At 44.7% G+C, this 17,695-nt stretch overlaps 1 protein-coding gene and 1 pseudogene across 1 annotated transcript; one reads left to right on the top strand and one right to left on the bottom strand.

Annotated features, from left to right (window-relative positions):
- Positions 1–919: 919 nt before the first annotated feature.
- Positions 920–1,882, bottom strand: LOC144273351 (olfactory receptor 5AP2-like). Its single transcript, XM_077831853.1, has one exon. The coding sequence runs from the start codon at positions 1,880–1,882 to the stop codon at positions 920–922; it is 963 nt and encodes a 320-aa protein (XP_077687979.1).
- An 11,646-nt stretch (positions 1,883–13,528) lies between these two features.
- LOC144273279 (Ig heavy chain V region 914 pseudogene) lies at positions 13,529–13,867 on the top strand (annotated as a pseudogene).
- The last annotated feature ends 3,828 nt before the right edge of the window (positions 13,868–17,695 follow it).

Raw genomic sequence — 17,695 nt, 5'->3', positions numbered from 1 at the left:
CTTCTTGTCAACTGTTGGAAATGGGCGACGTCCACCTTGATTTCATTGGCCTCATTAGTACTACAGAAGTAATCAACCACTGAGAATAGGCCACTTCCACCTTAACTGAATTGGCCTCGTTAGCACTGACCCTCCACTCGGTAAGGCAACTTCCATCTTTTTATATAAAAAGAAAAGGAGTACTTGTGGCACCTTAGAGACTAACCAATTTATTTGAGCATGAGCTTTCGTGAGCTACAGCTCACTTCATCAGATGCATCTGATGAAGTGAGCTGTAGCTCACAAAAGCTCATGCTCAAATAAATTGGTTAGTCTCTAAGGTGCCACAAGTACTCCTTTTCTTTTTGCGAATACAGACTAACACGGCTGCTACTCTGAAACCATCTTTTTATATATATACCGCTGATTGTATTTTCCACTCCATGCTTCTGATGAAGTGGGTTTTAGCCCATGAAAGCTTATGCCCAAATAAATGTGTTAGTCTCTAAGGTGCCACAAGGACTCCTCTTTGTTTTTGCTGATACAGTCTAACATGGCTACCAGTCTGAAAATTGACAACAGAGGATCCTAATCAGCGGAGAATGAATGTCATTGGCTTCAGTGAGAGTGGAAGAGACCCAGAGCCACTCAAAAGATGTTAAGCTCCTTGCAGAATTTGGGCACTTGTGTTCATGTACGGATGAATGTATGGATGCATGAAGCAGAGTGCTTTACTGAAATGTGTGCCTGGAAAAGAAAACATGGGTATTAAATGTATGAATGATTAATGCTGAAAAAGTATCAGAGTAAAAGAAAGAAAGAAAGAAAGAAAGATGAAGTAAGGTCAATAAGGGGTAACCCTGTTCTCGAGGACTCAGGTGGGCCATGTCTAAAAAACTGTCAGTTCATCTCTATTTTACTATATGCTAAAATTTGTCCTTTAAGGTTCTATGCCTTTTCTGAAAGCAATCAGTTTAAGAATAGCTTTTCTCAGGGACTCATTGACCTCTTTGTTTCTCAGGCTGTAGATGACAGGATTGATCATGGGAGTCAGGACTGTGTAGAAGACAGAAAATAGTTTGTGTAGGACCGTGGGAGTATTAACTGTTGGAACCACATAGACAGTAATCAGTGTCCCATAGAAAACTGAAACCACAATGAGGTGAGAGGAGCAGGTGGAAAAGGCCTTTTGCCTCCCTGTGGTGGAAGGGATTCTCAGGATGGTGGCGATGATACAAATGTAGGATGTCAGGACCAGTAGACAGGGCACAAGTGTCCCTATGGCAGAGATAGTAAATGTTACCAGTTGAAGCGTCTGGGTGTCATCACAGGACAGCTTAATCATGGGTGAAAAATCACAAAAGAAATGATCAATTTCTTTGGAATTACAGAACGTTAATCGGAAAAAGAAAATATCTACTATGGCACAGCCCACAAAGCTACTTATCCAGGACCCTGCCACTAGCTGGTAACAAACCCTGCCATTCATCAGAGCATCATAACGGAGTGGATTGCATATCGCTAAATACCGATCATAAGACATTGCCATGAGCAGCAGACATTCTGTAGGTGACATGACACCAAATAAGTATAATTGCAGAATGCAGCCCTTAACAGAAATGGATCTGTCCCCAGTCAGAAGACTGGCCAGCAGCCTGGGCAGGATGGTGGAGGTGTAGCAGGTCTCCAAGCAGGACAAGTTCCCCAGTAAGAAGTACATGGGGATGTGAAGGTGCTGATCAGTCACAACTAGCGCAATAATGAGGATGTTCCCTGCAACAGTCACAATGAAGATGACTAGAAACATGAGAAAGAGAAGGGGCTGCAGCTCAGGGAAATTCCCAAATCCTAAAAGGATGAATTTCACGATGGGTGTTTGATTTCTTCCTTCCGCTTTCTCCATAATCTGTATCTAGAAAAAGAAAACCATTAAATATTGATGGAGTGCACGCCGTCAGTTTGTGCTGTTGGATACACTAGCAGAAACCTGCAGTAGGTAACCTCATACCACTGCATCTCTCCACGAGAAGAATGAAGTTGTTAATAAACAGAGGAAGACTAATATAATCAAGAGGTTGAGCTTCCAATATAGGTGAACCAAGAGTATGGAACTCTACTGAATTACGGAAATGTCCCATCTAACTCTCTTATGCTTTCTTGAACGTTAAATAAAGACTTTTAGGCTGGGATTTTGGAATACCTTAATCCTATCAGTGTCATAGCAACAAATCTAGAAGACATAAACAAAATCAAGAGATTGGAAACGAAAGATGTTTAGAGTTCAACGACTGGTAGTCTAACCTGCAGTTGGGAGGTGCAATTCCCGGCTTGGGTAGAGGTACATATACTAGCTATGGTCAAGCGAGCAGGATAAAAATAGCAGTGAGAACAGGACAGCACATACAGGGGCTTGGGAGGGCCACCTGTGGACGTACCTAGGATCTCAGATGGGATTGTGCTGGGGCAGCTCGTCTGTGCTGCCAAGGCTACACTGCTATTTTTAGCACAATAGCCCCATCACAGATAATGTGTGTAGGTCACCGGAGCAGGGAATTACACTGCCCAGGTGCAGCATAGACATAACCCAGGAGACACACACCAAACACCAAAGAGGCTGCGGTTCGTATGAAGGTCTGTCCAGCTGTCCTCTATCACAGTAGATTCAAAGAAGAATTTGCACCATTTAATAGATACAGCTGAGAAACAGACAAAGACAAAAATTAACCTAAACACAGACCATGGGCTATTACCTGATCTCAATTACGCCAGAGTAAATTGCATCCGCTTTATGTGGATTTACACAAGAGCAACTGAGACTGGAATCCAACCCCATTTAAAGAAATGTAAGTGAAATAGAAATGAAAATTCATCAAGATAGAAATAAGAGAGTCGTTTTTATTCAGAAGGGAGAATGTGCCTGGAGAAAAATTAAAAAATGGAGAAAACGAAAGGGATAAATAAACAGAATAAGATAAAAATACAGTGTGAGAGAGAAAGAGGAGAGAGACTAAGTTTATTTCTCCAAATTTTTGAGCAATAAAATACAGATCTGTTTAAAGAGAAGTAGCATATCCTTTCTGTTAAAGCAAAGGTATCAGAACTAATAAATCTGAAATCTCTTCAGTAGTCGTCCCCTCGATAGCATTCATCACCATAAACTTTTCTGAGACATTTACATGCCCCATTTTGGGTTTATGTCCCACCTTCCATTCCTGTTTTTGGTTGTGTACAGGTTTGGCACTGTTAGTCATTTTGAAAAAAAATATTTGTTTTTAATGTTTGGACCGGGGAAGGTTGTATGCTTGTGTTTTGATAAATTTGATTTCTTAGAAAAAAGGGAAGGGTTAGGTCGAAAGAATAGAAAGAGAGAGCTTAAAGAAAAGGAGTTTTTTTAAAAAAAAGGTTGGTTAGGTTTAGTAAGGAGAGAGGTTTTCAAAGAGTAAAGATTGGTTATTAAAGAAAGGACAGAATTTTTGTTTAGGTTTATTAAGGAGAGACGGTTTTAAAGGAAAAAAATGGAAGAACAGAAGGAGAGACCTTAATGAAAAGCAGTTTAAAAAATAAAAGATTGGTTACGGTAGATTTAGTAAGGAGAGTGGTTGGTTATTAAGGAAAGGAAAGATTTTTGGTTAGGTTTACTAAGGAGAGAGGGTTTTAAAGACAAAAGTTTGAAAGAAAGGTTATTATAAAATACAAAAAAATGTAATAAACGAGGAAATATCAAGGTGGCTTGAGATAGGAGCATTTAAAAAGAGTTATTTTGAAAAAAAAAAAGGAAAATATAAAGGGAACAAGAATTAGGCTGAAAGAGAGTACATGCCAGAAAAAAGGGAATTTTAAAAATTAGAAAGAAAATCTGTATTCAGTGACAAAGGGCTGTGTGAAAGAGATAAAGTATAGAAAACGAAAGAGAGAGAGAGAGAGATGCTTTTCTGTTCATGAGCAGAACACAGGGCTGTGTGAAAGAGGTAAAGTTTAGAAAACAGCAAGAGAGAGAAAGATCTTTTTTTGTTCATCAGCAGAACACATGGCTAGTGAGAGAGGTAAATTATAGAAAGCAGTAGCAAGAGCTAAGCAGCAAGCTTACCCAGTGGCTGTCCCTAGGGAAATGATAACGATACCAGAGGCTGTGAGCCTTGGGAGCAAACCCTGCCGGACCAATCAGAAGCCGTTCTACAGCCCATCGCCTCCTCCTTCCTCCCTCCCTCCCTCCCTCCCTCTCCTCCCCTCCCCACCCCTCCTGAGATAAGCCCTGCATGAAAGATATTTCCACAACCTTTTCATATAGTTAAAGTTTTACCTAAAATTGACTTTTAATTTAAGTTTTGTAAAAGAATATACACTTAAAAGATAAGCGTGTTTGAAGAAACATTTCCCCAACACATAAATAATGAGGAATCCCTGTGGCACCTTAGAGATGAACAAATTTATTTGGGCATAAGCTTTTATGGGCTAATACCCACTTCATCAGATGCATGGAGTTGACAAGAAGGTGTGAGTATCAGCAGAGGGAAAATTACTTTTTGTAGCGACCCATCCATGCCCAGTCTTTTTATAGGCCTAATTTGATGGTATCCAGCTTGCAAATTAATTCCAGTTCTGCAGTTTCTCTTTGGAGTCTGTTTTTGAAGTTTTTTTGTTGAAGAATTGCCACTTTTCAGTCTGTTATTGAGTGTCCAGGGAGGTTGAAGTGTTCTCCTACTGGTTTTTGAATGTTAGAATTCTTGATGCCTGATTTATGTCCATTTTGCATAGAGACAGTCTGGTTTGGCCAATGTACATGGCATATATCACATTGGTAGATGTGCAGGTGAATGAGCCTCTTTAGCTCTGTCACACAGCTCTTTGTCATTGAACACAGGCTTTCAAGCTACTTTTTAAAATCCCTTCTTTTTCCATCTTGTGCTTTCTTTCAACCTTATTTTTTTTTACCTGGATATGTTTTTCTTTTTTAAAAAATCTCTATTTTTAAATGCTCCTCCTTCAATCCACCTTTATATTTTCCTCTTTTATTTCAATTTTGTTTAGTTCTATAATAACCTTTCTTTCAAACTTTTGTCTTTAAAACTCTCTCTCCTTAATAAACCTAACCAAAAATCTTTCCTCTCTTTAATAACCAACCTCTCTCCTTACTAAAGCGAACCAATTCTTATTGTTTTAAACCTCCTTTTCCTTAAGTCATCTCTTTCGATTCTTTCAGATTGACCCTTACTTTTTCTAAAACAAATCAGCCAAATATGTCAAACCACAAGCACAAAACATTCCCCTGTCCAAACATAAAAAAATTATATATTTCAAAATAGCCAAAGGTGTCAAACTGAACCCAACTGAAAGCAGGAATGGAGGGCAGTACATTCACCTGAAATGGGGCCTGGAAACAGGGCAGAAAAATATATAGTGGTAAATTCTGTCAGGGGTTAACTCCTCTCTTCCTTGCTTTTCCCTTACGCACTTTTTATCTCCTCATTCACTAGTTCATGATGCACCCATAGGAACTATGTCTACACCGGGAATGTTAATGGTACATTGACAATGGTGCAACATAAAGGTCTGACAGAAAAATGGAAATCCAGAAAAGCACACACAGAGAGAGAGACGAGAGAGACTCTTTGTTTTATTTCAAAAATTGTACAAGCAATAAATGTCACATTTGAGGAAAAGAAACAGAGTCTTGTGGTGAAAAAGAAAATACACAAACAAGGAGTCAATAAACTAGATACATTCATGGAGGACAGGTCCATCAATGTCTATTAGCCAGAATGGGCACGGATGGTGTCCCTAGCCTCTGTTTGCCAGAAGTTGGGAATGGGCAATAGGGTATGGATCAGTAAATGATTACCTGTTCTGTTCATTCCCTCTGAAGCACCCGGCATTAGCCACTGTCAGAAGACAGGATACTGGACTAGATGGACCTTTGGTCTGACCCACTATGGCCGTTCTTATGTTCTTATGTTTTAAATCTGAAAGCCATTCATTGCTCTTTCTTAGGCATGCTTTTCTATAACTCATCTACCTTCATTTCCTTCCCCCCTGGATTGAACAAACAATCATACTCTTTCTGACATGGTGGATGCCTGAGCAGGTATTTCTATTTGATAATCAGATTATTTCATTTTAACTGGGCTGCTTTACCTTTCTCACTGATGATCTATTGCCCCTAACCCCAATCTTTCCTTCAGATTTCCCGAGTTAAAATTATAATCTTTGCACTACATTTTCAATTCTCTTCTACTATTGATAGTCTTCAATAATCTCAGTAAAATGAGCTTTGGGTTCCTACCTGGATGTCTGGATCCTACGGCACTTCTGGGTGTATTTTGCTGTTCTTCCCTTTCACAGAAATTTATATCTCTCTCGGTTGGTAATTTCTCCTTCACAATAGATGATGTAATCTCCCTTCATATTTCTGCCGGTGGGAATTTGAAATTATTGCATAGAGGAAAGATAATATTTATTTTTAGAAAGGAAAAACAACGGTGCAAGAACAGTCTTATTACTAACCTCAAAGGGGAAGTCATGGAAAACAACTGGTTCAAAGAAGGAAAATAACGGAGACAGAAGAATTGTTGACCCAAAAGACAAAGCAAATGGAAAAAAGGGAATGTCTCATTTATGACTCACCAGTCTGGGCTCCCTCTCACACTGTGCTGCTGTGGCAAGATGCAAAACTGCTCCCAGTCCTACACTTCCTCCAGCATTCCCACAGGCAGGGATGCACCCAGTTGCAGTTACGTGCAAGCTCTGGACAGCCACTGCATGAACCAAAAAGAGAGAAGCTGCAGTCAAGATACCAACCAGCTCCCCAGCCTAGGATCCCAGAGCTGGACCGTCCTGCCCTCCTCAAAACACTGACCAGTATGAATGCATTACCTGGTTCGTCTCTCCCTCAACGTGGAGAGGAATACGCACACTTGTGGTAATGAAGCTGAGATTTTCCCCAGATACTTCACTGAAAAGCACACTGGTTTAGGTTCAAATATATGCAAGGCTTTTAATGATAAAAGTTAGATTTTAAATTATTAGAAGGGATACCAAACAGATCAAAGCAGATTATCTAGCAAATAAACGGAAATGAAACCTAAGCTTAACGCACTAGTTAGATTGACTATGAATGAGCAGTTTCTCACCCTGACCGATGATATCAGCAGTCTGACAGATTCTCAAGGCAAAAGCTGCATTTGCCTTGCAGCTTGGGTTTCTCAGGTTTCCATACACAGGCTAGAAATCTCTTTAACCTGGCTCCAGCACTTCCCCCAGTTCACTCTTTGTTCCTTAGGTCTCTCCAGGAATCCTCTTGTGTGGCATGATATCGCTCCCTGACTTATATAGCTTTAGCATAGGATGGGAACCCTTTGTTTCAAAACTTGGTTCCCAGACCAGTTTGAGGAAAAATACAGATGTCCCAAGATGGAGCCCAGTGTCATGTGGTCTGGTCACCTGCCCTGATAGATTCATATCACCCATTACTTACAGGCTCTCTGGAAAGTTCTCAGGAAGGCTCATCAGGGGGAGATAAGCTTCTCCTAAGATCTATTCTTTTCCCTAACGGCTCATTACCCTGAATGTCAAAGGGAGTTGGACACCTAACCTTTCTGTGTTCCTTTGAAAATCCACGCTTTGTTGCCTGATGGCCCAACTTGCACCTATCCTTTTGGTCTTTGCTGAAAGAGCGAGGGACTCCTTCTCCTAAAGTGTGAGGGAAGATGCTATGTATGTGGGATGGGAAAGGTGGAGGTGGATAGCTGTAGTGTAAAACAGGAATGTAATCTGTGACTGTTTATTTTGAGAGTGGGCAGGGGAGACACAGATACTAGTCCATATTAGCCATGGGGAAAATAACTCTTGCCTTTGCCTTGTACAGGGCCTGATACAAAACCCCTTGTTGTCAATGATTGAGAGTCTTTTCCTTAACTAGAAAGGACTTTGGATCTGGCTCATTATTAAAAGATGCAAGACTTTGGAGCATACGAGCCATAGTGAGATAAAGAATGGTTTGGCCTCTATTTTGTATCTACTAACATGATGAAAACTAATACAGTAGGGGACTAGGTGGTGATGGGAAGTTGACTTGTGGGGAAGTCTTGATCTGATGACGTGCACAAACTGGTCCAACAGATACCATTCTCTCTTTAATTATATTGCAACCAATACAATGCAACTCAGTGCTGTATAATAAATCGCTTCACCCACTTTGGTTCATTATCAAATATATTCAAGAGACCAAATAACCAATGTCATTCAAGTTTATTGCTATTAACCAGTAATAATATAGTTCAGGAAAAAGGTTCTGTATGATACCAGTCTCCAGGAAGACATCTCATGCAGTCATGTTACATTCACCTGACACAGAAGGTGTACTCCCAAAGTTATACTCCTAAAGCTATCTTTCTATACTCCTTACTTTAGGAGTATAAAACCTTCTGTTTTACTGGCTGGCTGAGAGTCACATCTGACTGCAGAATTGGGGTGCGGGTCCACTGGCTTCCCCACTCCCGCACTGCGGACTCGCTGCGGGAAGCGCACAGTGTGAGAAGGGGATGCTGAATGCTCCAAGGTCAGCCCCAGGAAGGTCGAAGCTGTGGAAGCTTCTTGCCCTGGAGACAGTCTGCTCACAGAGAGGAGGTTCCCCCAGAGTCCTGACTGGCTTCGTATGGAGTCGTTCCAGAGCATCGCATCCAGAGCAACTGGTGGTTGAGGTGGGATGGACTGCACCCCATGGATGGAGCATCTGGCAGTAAGTGACAGGGGAGCAGTAAAACAGTAGGTTTATTAGATGACAGGAACATGGTCTAAAACAGAGTTTGTAGGTACAGAGAACAGAACCCCTCAGTCAGGCCCGTCTTGGAGGGCAGGGAGGCTAGAGCCCCATCTGGGCCTCCCTCCATTTCCCCAGCCAGCTCCAAAACTGAAACTCGCTCACCCCTCCTCTCACCTTTTTCGCTTTCCTAGGCCAGGAGACCACCTGATCTCTTTGTTCTCCAACACCTTCAGTTGGCACCTTTGCAGAGGAGGGGCCCAGGCCATCAGTTGCCAGCAGACAGGGTGTCGGCCATTCTCTGTGCAGACAGCATCACACTGGCCCTCTAAGGCTCTGCAACAATCACACACCCTTATCCCACAACCTAGATACTTAAGAAATGCCTAGGGGAAACTGAGGCATGCACACAGTATTCAGAGAAAACATTAAGAACATTCCCACTTCGTTGCAATCCTCCAAAACACTTGCAACCACTCCCAGCTTGGTATGGTCTGCAAACTTTATAAGTGTACTCTCTATGCCATGATCTAAATCATTGATGAAGATATTGAAAAGAACTGGACCCAGAACTGATCCCTGTGGGACCCCACTCTTTAAGCCCTTCCAGCATGACTGTGATCATTGAAAACTACTCTCTGGGAATAATTTTCCAACCAGTTATGCACCCACCATACAGTAGCTCCATCTAGATTGTATTTCCCTAGTTTCTTAATGAGAAGGGCATGCGAGACTGTATCAAAAGCCTTACTAAAGTCAAGATATACCACATCTACCACTTCCCCCCATCCACAAGGCTTGTTACCCTGTCAAAGAAAGCTATCAGGTTGGTTTACACAATTTGTACTTGGCAAATCCATGCTGACTGTTATTTATCACCTTATTAACTTCTAGGTGTTTTCAAATTGATTGCTTCATTATTTGCTCCATTGTCTTTCCGGGTACAGAAATTAAGCTGACTGGTCTGTAATTCCCCAGATTGTCCTTATTTCCCTTTTTATAGATGGGCACTAGATTTGCCCTTTTCCAGTCTTCTGGGATGTCTCCCATCTTCCATGACTTTTCAAAGAAAATAGTCAATGACTCAGATTATCTCCTCAGTCAGTTTGCCTCTTACCCCTTCTCCCCCAGGGGCCAACTTGAAGGTGGTTCTGACCCACTTGGGACCAGTGCTGAAGGGGCCTGGAGAGTCCCATAAATTGCAATGTGCCACCAGCAGGTTTGATCTTAGCAGCAACTGGATGGCCTGGATCAGACAGGAGGCAGGGAAGGGGTGAAATACCCAGTGAGGGGAATCCCGACAGGGAAAATACAAAAACCAAAACTGCAGAAACTTCCTTCTACCATATGTCGCATGGGGGCAGAAATTCCACAAACAATCCGGTACTAGGCACAGCAATGGGATCTGCAACCAGAGTCAAATCAAAATATCTGTCATCAGGTTTCAAATCTCTGTATCCATCTATGATCGTGTGTCCATAAAAACTGGGGCTTCTGGAATATTAAGATATCCTGGGATAAGAAGGAATGTACTCTCATGGACTGGTAACTGGTTAAAAGATAGGAAACAAAGGGCAGGAATAAACAGTCAGTTTTCAGAATGGAGAGAGGTAAATAGTGGTGTCTCCCAGGGGTCTGTACTGGGCCCAGTCCTATTCAACATATTCAGAAATGATCTGGAAAAGGGGGTAAACAGTGAGGTGGCAACATTTGCAGATTATACAAAATTACTAAAGATAGTTAAGACCCAGGCAGACTGCAAAGAGCTACAAAAGGATTTCACAAAACTGGGTGACTGGGCAACAAAATGGCAGAAGAAATTCAATGCTGATAAATGCAAAGTAATGCACATGAGAAAACATCATCCCAACTATACATAGAAAATAATGGGGTCTAAATTGCCACTCAAGAAAGCTTATGCCCAAATAAATTTGTTTGTCTTTAAGATGCCACAGGACTCCTCATTGTTTTGTTTTGTTTTAAATAAGGAAGTGTTATTTACTCCTTCTCATAAGGCAAGAACTAGGGGTCACCAAATGAAAGTAATAGATAGCAGTTTTCCAACAAAAAAGGGAAGTATTTCTTCACACAACGCACCGTCAACCTGTGAAACTCTTTGCCAGAGGATGTTGTATAGATGAAGACGATAACAGGGTTCAGGAAAGAACTAGGTAAATTCATGGAGGACAGGTCCATCATTAATAGCTATTAGTCAGGATGAGCAAGGATGGTGTCCCTAGCCTCTGTTTGCCACAAGCTGGGAATGGGAGACAGAGAATGGATAACTTAATGATTACTTGTTCTGTTCATTCCCTCTGGGGCACCTGGCATTGGCCATTGTCAGAAGACAGGATACTGGGCTAGATGGACCTTTGGTCTGATACAATATGGCCATTCTTATGTTCTTATATGGTCATATTTGAATGTGGCCCTTTTCAGACACCAAAGTAAAAATGCACACAACCTCCCAGATAGTTACAGATTCATAGAATTAAAGGCCAGAAAGGAGCAGTATGATTCTCTAGTCTGACCTCCTGCATAATATATGCCATAAATCCTCAACCTGATTAACTGGGGTTCAGTCTAGCACCCTCTTTACTTCAGCATGCTGTGATTCCGCTTTCTTTCACCACTGTCAGAGAGACATTCCAGCAGAAGGGCCGTGATCTCTCAGCTTTTAGCACTAGAACCCACCAAGTCTGTCTGTTTTGCTTTTCTTTTTCGTTTGTTTGCTTTTGTGGTTAGTTGAATAATTTTTCAGCAAAAGCTGGCTTTTTCTGGCACAAGGAGCATTTTCCAAGGAGTAAAAAATCTTGGATTAAAAGAAAAAATAACCCCCAAAATATTTATTTTCTGCTTTAAATGATAACACAAAAGGGGGGTCAGTGAGAGAAGGGGGGGTGCAGAATCCCCTTCTCCATTCCGCACTGGGGGGAGCAGTGAGAAAACAGCACAGCCTTGGGGACAAGACTGAAGAGGGGCTTTGGGGGTTGGAAAACATATTTTTTTTCAACTCTGTACCTACATAAATGGCTCGTTTGCACATCGAACTTGCAGGTGCCCTTTGACTTCGCCTCTCTTCTAAAGTCTCCAGGTTTCACTTCAGGGCTGGGCCCCTCAGGCTCCTGGGAAGCAACTGGAGTGTGTCTCCAGGGCACAGAATACAAGAAATTGTTCTCATTACACCTATTCAGCGAAAGGGCGAGTCATTGTGTCACGAGACAATCCCAGCAACCCTCTGTGTTTACAAAGGAGGAGCAGGAGACAGGAAGACACCGCCCGGTATCACTGTGTGAGAGACTAGACCACAGTGACAAAACCCATCACCAAAGCCATCAGTGGGTTAACATCGTGTTTGTCTCTTAACATGGCCACATTTAAGAAAAGACAGGAATCAACCGCAATTGCCAACACAAAGGCACTGATTTGTGCTCACTTCTTGTTTACAGAATAGAGTAGATGAAATATATAGAATTAGACTGAACTGCTGGAGGATTTGACAAAATCGTTTTATGTTGCATGTTCCGTTATTACTTGCAGGAGCCATTGGTCTGACGCTACCATGGCAGGAAATATAAGCAGTAAGAAAGCACGTAAAGTTGAGTGACAAACGCCCCTGAGGAATGTTATCATTGTTGAAGACAACTAATCTAATCTATCTGCCTACCGGTCTGTCATTTTAAGATCTCTTTTTATTCTTATTGCTCTAACAGCGGGTCTTCCTCCTTGTCCTGAATCCCCAGAGGCAGCAAGTGTGATCTTTTGGTGAAGGAGTTCCTGGGCCTGGCTACACTTGCAGATGTCGAGCGCTTTGAGTTAAACCCGCCTTCGGAGAGCGCAGGAGGGAAAGCGCTGCCGTGTGTTCACACTGTCACCTGCAAGCACGCTGGCGTGGCCACATTTGCGGCACTTGCAGTGGCATTGGGCCCGGTGCATTATGGGAAGCTATCCCAGCATGCAAGTGACTGCAACGTGCTTTTCAAATGGGGAGGGTGGGGTGGAGTGTGACAGGGACTGTGTTGTATGTATGTGGGGGGAGAGAGAGTGGGTTTTTTGGGGGGCAGAGAGCATGTCAGCATGCTGTCTTGTAAATTCAGACAGCAGCAGACCCCGCCTCTCTCTCACACACACAACATTCCACACTAATGGTTGCTTTGTCTCAGAGCAGATAAACAGCCAGCTATCAGAAATGGAGTTTTCAAAGGGCACATCCGCATTCCTACAGCTGATTCCAAACAATGACGAGAGTGGCCACTTGATTTAAGGGGATTATGGGACATTTCCGGAGTCTGATCAGAGAGCAGTAATGCAACACCTCATTCACACTGATGCCCAGGCATTTCAGCCAAGGCACAGCAGGAGTTAATCTTCTCGCGGAGGTGGAGAACCAGGAGTGCTGTAGCCTTGGAGTCAGAGCACTCTACAAGCCTGGCCTGTGTGGACAAGCTGGGGTGCTGGGAGATGCTTTAATGCGCTCTAACTCCCAAGTGTAACCAAGCCCACCTGTTCCTTATAAAGAGGGGGATATGCTAATAGGGGTGACCATTTACTGTTTATATCGGTCTTTCTCTTTGCCCAGGCTGCAGCCGGATTCACAATCAGCAGCCCCCTGGATCTGTGCAGTCACCAGCCAATCCCCTGAAAACTTTCCCCTTCAACACCTGGGAAAATGAAACTTTGGCTCCATTTCGTTTCCTTTGTAGCAGTCTCGAAAGATATTTTCTTTTACTAGTTTCTCTATAGATAGATGGGGACATAGTATTCTTCCCAAACTATTTTGATATGATTCTTAACATGGCTTTATTCCCAGGTGCCCGGTCCCACGTCCAGCTAGTGGAGTCCGGAGCGGATGTGAAAACGCCTGGGGACTCTCTCTGCCTCTCCTGCAAAGCCTTCGCGTTCACCTTCAGCAGTTATCTCATGGACTGGATCCGTCCGGCCCCCGGGAGGGGGCGGGACTTGCTGGCTAGAGCTGCTGCCCAGGGCAGAGCCTACTATGCTGATTCCGTGAAAGGGCGATTCGCCATCTCCAGAGACAACGCCAACAGCCTGGTGCGTTTGCAAATCAGCAGCCTGAGAGCGGAGGACACCGCCCTGTATTCCTGTGTCAGAGACACACAGCCAGGGACCTAGGACAAAAACCGAGTGCTGTAGCCACCGTCTGGAGTTGGCTGGTTGGGGCGCTCAGGGTTTGCAAAACTGTGGAAATCTGAGGAAAGACTCAGATGACATTTAATCACCAAACCCGCCCCACTGGGGGCACTGGCTGTGTCAATAAAGTAGGGAGCCCCGGGGCTTCGAGTCACATAAGGGTCTAAGGCTCATTATTATAACGGTTGCCTAGAGGTGCCTGGCTCCCAATGGAATTTACAGCCTCGAATTAGGCACCCTGACTCTCAGCCCCACTGTGCCTGAGCCAGAGACTGGGCTTCAACAAGGTCCATCTTCTACCTCCCAGGGGAGGGCCCAGCCACTGGGCTAGAAGGTTTCCCGGGGGACTCCTCTCCAAAGAGCTGCGGTTGAAGTTCTTCTACTTGCTTCAATATGCAAAGAGTCTTTGTAAGGAGAGAGCAAGACAGAGTGTGAATGAGAATGACTGAATAGCCCGGTGACCAGGGTGCTCTTCTTGGATCAAGGGAGGCCCATCTGCAGGTCGCTGTGCTCTAAGGGTTATTTGAATGCTCGATTAGCAGGTTTCAGGCCAGTGTGGTTACTAGAACACTGGGCAGCCTGGGTCTCGGGGGACCTGGCTTTTCTTCTAACAGCCAACAGACCTAGGGGAAATCAGTTTTCTTCTCTCTGCCTCAGTTTATCCACCTCGAAAAAGGGGACACGAAAGCTCGCCATCCGTTCCCAAATCTCCCTTACAGAGCTGAGTATTTCTGTCACCCAAGGGTGTAATCACTCCTGGGCTGTATTTCACAGACTGGATACATTCAGTGCTTCAGATTACTTTGAACATGCTTCTATCCCCTCAGGGTCGCTGCAGTTTCCAGGGTATGCATCTGATGAAGTGAGCTGTGGCTCACGAAAGCTCATGCTCAAATAAATTGGTTAGTCTCTAAGGTGCCACAAGTACTCCTTTTCTTTTTGCGAATACAGACTAACACGGCTGTTACTCTGAAATCTGACACCCTATCATGGCATCTCCCAAAGCCCGGGACAAGGGACCTTGGCGAGAAATGCAATGCCAGCCCCTGGGACTCCATTTTAAGAGCACGGATATGCAAGTCGAGTAATTGTATTACCTGCTTAAAGCCCTTTGGGTTGGGAACCTGCAGCTCCCGATGTCTGCAGCGATCGTCCCAACCCTCTAGAGAACTTTTCCCAGCAAACACACTTGATGTTTTGCCTGCATTTTCTTTTCACTGTGGCAGCTTTCCGAGGTGTGTATTTCTTCAGGGGGAAATGGAGATACCCTTGTTTTGAAATGATGTGTGGCAATATTGGAATCAGAGCTGTGATCCGTAGCAATATTAAGAGAAGCATCTATCCAGTTAGCATCAGCACCGTCATCTGGATTCTCCATGTGCTTTTACATCCCCCGGGGCTGGGGCTTAGGCTCCGCAGGTGGAGTCCGGAGGAGGAGACATTAAGAAGCCCGGGCAATCTCTGCGCCTCACCTGTACAGGCTCCGGCTTTGATTTCAGCCAGGCTGGTTTACACTGGGTCCGACAAGCTCCCGGAAAGGGAGTGGAGTGGGTCTCCGTGATTTTCTTTGATGGGAGTAAGGAACATCACGCCGCTTCTGTCAAAGGATGATTCACCACCTCCAGGGACAACTCCCCAAACCTGGCCGATTTCAACATGAGCAGCCTGGAGCCAGAGGACACGACCTGGTTACTGTGCAGCGTCCCAGAGAGTGAAACCCGGTCTGAGCTGAGACAAAAACCCTTCCCCTGCAATGCCATGAGGCTGTTACTCTTGGTGGCGCTCAAGGTCTGCAAGTTACAATGAGCCCAGCGAGGACAAAGGGAAGTAACCAAAGAAATCAGGGGGTTCATGTCATTGTCTTTCTCACGGGGAATTGCCCAGCAGGCCAGATAAGAATCCAGATGTTTAATCACAGACGTTAATAGGTTTATAAAGACTCCTTCCACCTCCCCTCCCCCTCCCCAAAATACATTGTCTTTGCCCTCCTCTCCAAAAAAGGACAAATCCTGTGATGTTCTGGCTCTGTGTAGCATCCTCCCTCCTATGACCTACAGACCCGGCGCCCTCCTTTCTGTAACCTTTGCAGTGACTGACAGCACCGCTCGCGGGACAGTCAGACAGAGAGACCTGACTCTGTTGGGTCTGAGAATGAAGTCAGGGCCAAATGCTCCGACTCGCATTTGTGCAAAAGGAATGGGAATGGGAGTATGAATCGGAATGGAAGAGGAATATCCATGGGAACAGAAATGGGACGGTGAGCATGAAAGAGAATAGGAAGGTGAGTGTGACTGGAAGTGGAAATGGGAGTGTGTGAGTGAACAGGAAGGGGATATAAACAGGAATGGGAGTGTTCATGGGAATGGGAAAAGAAATACCTGTTTCAGCGTGAATGGTTACAGGGGTCTGAATGTAAGTGGGAACGGAAATATTTTATTATTAAGTAGTAGCAGTAGTCGAATGTCTGAATATTACATCATACAAAATCTAAAAACATAAAAAGGAGAAGGCTTCTGCCTGCACTTCATTGCTTATTAATAATTAACTAAGTAGATGATTATGCTGATGATGATTAGCCGTGGCGGAGTTGGTGGTGGTTGCGATCCTAGCGCCTGGGGTCTCCAATCATAGTCTAGGATCCCCTATTCCTAGGCACGGTACGAACACAGACCATAACACCTCTCTCTACCCCGCGGAGTTTACAATTCGAGCATAAATTGGAAGTGGAGTGTGAATGGGAGTGGGAGTGTGAACGCGGATATAAATATCAGCCGGGCATAATAATCTTCCTCCATTGTCTACTGAATCCTCCCTCTACTCCCTCCCTAAAGCAAAACTCCCAGACCCGCCGCTCTAGGCACACTAATGTCAGGGAGGCTCCTCTGCAAAACCTTAACTCTGTCTTCAGACCCCCACCCCCAGCTTCTCCCACCCGCACACACAGCCGGGCCCCCAGACCTGGTCCAAAGTGCATCATTTCAATGCAGCCGGTCACTGCTGGGAAGGGAAAGGGGCTTCCCTCCCAAATCCCTCCCAGTGGCAGGGGAAATCTTCTGTCTCCAGGGGGTGGCCCAGCCCTATGGATCCCTGGGACACGACCCCTCCCCAGACACTGACTCCCCAGACCGGACATTGCATGGCCCCTGTGCGTGTGCAACGGGGCTCCAGAGCTGAGTCCCCCCAATCCCCAATATCACCTCAGAATAGCCAGACCCTCAGTTCCCGTGTGAGGAAATACAGTCACTGCAGGGAGCTGTTCATTCCTCCCAGGGTCCGAAAGTCTAATGAGGATCCCAGCGCCCTGTGCCCGGCGCTGCACAGACACACTGGACGGGGCACTCTGACTCCTGCACCCCGGAGCCCGAGGGCGAGTCAATCCGATCACTGACAGCGGGAGTGTGTGTCTCTTATAAAGCGGGGCATGCAAATGAGGGAGACAGTTTCCTGTTTAAATCTGAGCCTCCCTCTGCCCAGGCTGCACCAGGAGACACAATCCGCAGCCCCCTGGCTCTGTGCAGTCACCAGCCAGTCCCCTGACAACTTTCCCCTCCAGCACCCGGGAAAATGGGATTTTTGCTCCTTGTCATTGTCGCTGTAGCAGCTTTGGAAGGTATTTTCCTCCTCTGAAGTCCTGGCAGAATTAGAAGAATATTGTGTTCTCGCTGTTTTTATACCGATATTCATGGCCTGTCTTTTATTCCCAGGTGTCCGGTCCCAGACGCTGGTGGAGTCCGGAGGGGATGTGAAGAAGCCCGGAGACTCTCTCCGCCTCTCCTGCAAAGCCTCCGGGTTCACCTTCAGCAGCTACTA

Source organism: Eretmochelys imbricata, chromosome 13, assembly GCF_965152235.1.
Source record: "Eretmochelys imbricata isolate rEreImb1 chromosome 13, rEreImb1.hap1, whole genome shotgun sequence".
Classification (NCBI taxonomy): Eukaryota; Metazoa; Chordata; order Testudines; family Cheloniidae; genus Eretmochelys; species Eretmochelys imbricata.
Note: the sequence above shows the minus strand (reverse complement) of the source record. Positions and strands in the feature narration are given on the sequence as shown.